Genomic DNA, 4,011 nt, shown 5'->3' with positions numbered 1-4,011 from the left:
GATGGCTCCTACAACCCCTGGTAGTTTTTGGCACTTGAAAAACCCACGCTCGATTCGATGCCACACACTAGCGCTGGGGGGATACTTATCCATTCTTGTGCATGGGTTGATATTGCAAGCACAAAGGACGCCGCAGCATCAATACACCAGGACTTGGCCATCCCGAATGCGGCCGCGGTTTCACGGTATCCTCCTTCTGAGCCGAGAAACAACAAAAAGACAGCGAACTTCTTCTCAAAAAAATGCACGGAACGACGCAGGAACTGCTGGGGAAGCTGACAACGCAGCCATACAACTAGTCGTCCAAAGGTGGTCTGCCATACAATTAGTCGTCCAAAGGTGGTCTGGTCGCATCGAAGGTTGTCTCGAAACCAATGCTCGTAGTGAGGGTCCCCCAACATTATGTCAAAGTTGACTTCAGTAATTATCAACACGTTGTACTTACCACCACCTGAGATGGGGGCGACTGACATACACACAGTACACACCACCGTTGCGACAGCAACAACAACTCGCTTGAAAGTGTCCATGGTTATTTAAAAGCGTACCAAGAATGTACATGTAATCCGATTAACGATTATCCGGACAAAGCGTGAATGGCCAAAAGCGGGAACAAAATGTTCACAGACCATGCTCTAAGGTACTGCAATGCATCAATTGTTGACACGGCACCAAATTGTGAGACTTTTTGACTTTTAGCCAATAGAATCTCGATATTTCGTGTTGGCCTTGTATGATTGAATATGATAATATTCGTCTCTATATTTTATTACACGTCTCAATGTTGAACTCGCAAAACGTAATTTTTTGAATGAAAAGTTGGACAAGTCTTAATTTAAAAGGTATATAAAATGTTATCGAAATGTAAACAACCCAGTTTACATTTTGTAAACTGAAAATTCAATACTTTGACCTAAAAAATCCCTACCTAAACTTTGTCCAAATCCTTCCAAAAGTTTTGTCCATAGACCTCTCACCAAGTTTTCAATGAATATGTAATCAGATTCATGAACTTCGTGTTGGTTCACGTGAAATCACACCTCGAACATCGAAGTTTCGTCGGTTTCGTCAACCTTCAACCTAAAAAATCCCAACCTAAACCTCCTTGAATTTCATATCGCTTTGGCACGTATAACAGAACGTAAAGTTGAGATTACGCTCAGAGATTGTTGAATGAAAATACGTTTAAATACCGGTAGAGTCAAAATTGGCCACGAAAGTTCATCAATCGTGTCAAAATGTAAACAGCTGTTTACATTTCGTTAACTGCCAAAAGTATTCTATTTTCGTTTGAAACTTAACCGGTCGATTTGAATACCGTTACATATTGTGGATTTTCCCCAGGCCAAAACCTGGTTTTCGCGATTTCCCGCAGCCTCCTGTTCAAACTCTTACACTTGGATTGTATTCGAACGATGAGATGAAGCCCAAAAAGGAGACTTCGGCACTGCAACGCCGATATAATTTGAACTTCGCCAGATATGGTCGATTGAATGGAGCTTAAAATCGGCAAATCACATATCCGTCGCGTTATTAACATTTTGACCAATCAAACTCACTTAGTGGTTGGGCTAGTGCATATTGTGTATGGAATCTGAAAAATCCTGGCCTCACATACAAATTTCAAATGCAGCGATAGCTGGACATATTTGGACATTTCGACCGTTACTGTACTCCTAATCAGGTTTGCTAAATATAGGAATGCGAATCCGTCATGAGGAGGACGCTGCTCGTTGTAGATTGCAAACAGGTTGCATTGCAACTTACCATCACCACACTTACGAAAGACTTGCCCTACGGACGCAATAGGTCTTTATTCGAAGTATATGTGTGAATCCTTACGCTTTCACTGTGCCTTTCCTACTTACAGTTAGCCAATAGAACCGTTGTCGGAATGGAATGTCAGAATCAGTATCTTGTCCGAATATTCATGCTACCAAAACCGGATAATAGTATCCGGAAACGTAACATGTCCAAACTCTATCAATGGTAAATAAAGAGTACCAGAAACCCCGAATGCTCTATAACCCGCTTAAGCTTACTATGTAATATTTGGTCAAGTTTACTTAAGAATGATCTTGCGTAACTGTAAAGCACTACAGTAGTATGTAATTCTGCAAAATGAAAGGCTTTCTCACCCCTACCGTAGGTTACTTCTCAGAATCGCTACTGTATTTATATAGTCTGCAAATGAGAGATTCTCTCACTTGCAGATTTGCAGGGGCCAATATAAATCCAGTATTCGTGCTTAAGATTATACTTTTACTCGAGTTCTAATGTATGATTTGCTCTACTGCAAATAAGAGTATGTATCTCTCATTTGGAAAATCTCCGGTTACTCTGCCAGTTTCCCTTGAAAAGTCGTTGTCACTTCTTGGTCAAAATATTGAATTCGTTGGTCAGGATTGTTGTGTTTTGGTCGTTCTATTTCCTGTTACCGTATTGGGTTCGATGTTAGAAACCGGACGAGTGACAAATAGCATGTGTCGTTCAGTTGACCATCACAAGGGTACAAAGTGCCCATGAAAGTACGGTTTGCAATAACCAAGCCATAGAAGGTACTATGTAGTGCCTTGCACTCTACGGCATAAGCTATGGCCGTTGCGGTGTCATCCCATGCTACATACCATGAACGATGCCTAATGGAGCTGTGCGTGGGATGACTCTCTATAACATAACGTGTTCACACGGACAAATTGATCGTCCGCCATGACCAGTGTGCGACTGCCAAGATGCAGAACCATGTGGTAAGCATCACCGTTCAAAACTCGATTGCATTTGGCAATTTTCTGCATCCCGAAGATGCAACTGATAGGGATGGTAGTCGTATCGACAGGTCTTCTCAACGGTGTGGCCTCCTCCAACGTCGACTTATGCCGGGCGAAAGTCGTATGCACCATGCTTAGCGGCCTCGATTGCAACCGGTCAGGGGGTGGATGCCCCCCGTGCATTTACCAGCGCACCGTGGATGCCTTGGATTGCAGGAAGAAGACTGCGGTTGAATTGGGCTGCCCAAATATTGCATTACCGCTGCTCATCGACTGTGGTACGCCGACACCCTTGACGTTATGGTTGACCCTTACCAAAAATGATCAGATACAATCGTTCCCACCACCACCCCCAACACAGTGTTGCAGCAAATCTCCATCGAGCAAGCGAATAGTGGCAACAACACTAGCTCCAATAACACACGGAATCCCACGACCCTCCCTCCCAACGGTGGCTCGAGCACAATATCAAGTGCGTACTCATGCACCGTATTGGAGGATTGAACGAAGCTCACAAGTTGCAAAAGTTGGACCTGTAGGACAAAGTACCAACAACTCGGCCGTGTACTGGGTAGTCGGAATCTCCATGGGTGTATGCCTTCTGCTAGTGGGATTGTGCTGCCTACGACGGCGCTCACCGAAGCGCCAGCGACATGCTCCTAACGTTGAGTCGGTGCACAAAATCAAACGCCAGCAGGCCAACGCGGACGAGTTGCCCATTCCCGCGCCGTTGATTCTCGTCTCCGAATCGCTGCGATACGACCTATTGAATTCTTATCCCGACCAAAGCACTCAAGCGATTGTATCTGCCTCCGGCACCCCTTCGTCCACGGAAGACGACGACATCCTCAGCACCGTCTTCATGCGCTTCCGCACGACCGCCGACTATGCTGCCGACGAGCGGAACTCGGTGTTTTCGATGCTGTCATCGATGGATTCATCGACTCTCTCATCCATGGGTTCATTGGATACGGTGCATAGGGACGAGGATGAAGTAGATATTTAGGTAGTAGTTTGAAGTGTCCGATGTATTGTTGGAAGTATAAATCAGTCCGCAGTTTACAGTTTCATTACATTGAGTATTCTGGTGGTCAAAGTATACAAATTTTACTGTATATGCGTATACACTGTAAAAAATATGGGCTTGTACTATTAATATTGTGAATTCGATATAAACTTCCAAAATTGTTTTAGACCAGCCCTATAATAGGGCTGGTCTGGATGGATGCCACCTCATAAAATT

General features: G+C 44.2%; 1 protein-coding gene across 1 annotated transcript; it reads left to right on the top strand.

The window, feature by feature from the left end:
* Positions 1–2,802: 2,802 nt before the first annotated feature.
* Positions 2,803–3,774, top strand: H257_19064 (hypothetical protein; the record flags this gene model as incomplete). Its single annotated transcript, XM_009848213.1, has 3 exons — positions 2,803–3,046; positions 3,097–3,240; positions 3,296–3,774. 3 exons carry the CDS (start codon positions 2,803–2,805, stop codon positions 3,772–3,774), a joined length of 867 nt encoding a protein of 288 aa, XP_009846515.1.
* Between the last annotated feature and the right edge of the window lie 237 nt (positions 3,775–4,011).

This window comes from Aphanomyces astaci (genome assembly GCF_000520075.1).
Source record: "Aphanomyces astaci strain APO3 unplaced genomic scaffold supercont1.333, whole genome shotgun sequence".
Lineage (NCBI taxonomy): Eukaryota > Oomycota > Saprolegniomycetes > Saprolegniales > Verrucalvaceae > Aphanomyces > Aphanomyces astaci.
Note: the sequence above shows the minus strand (reverse complement) of the source record. Positions and strands in the feature narration are given on the sequence as shown.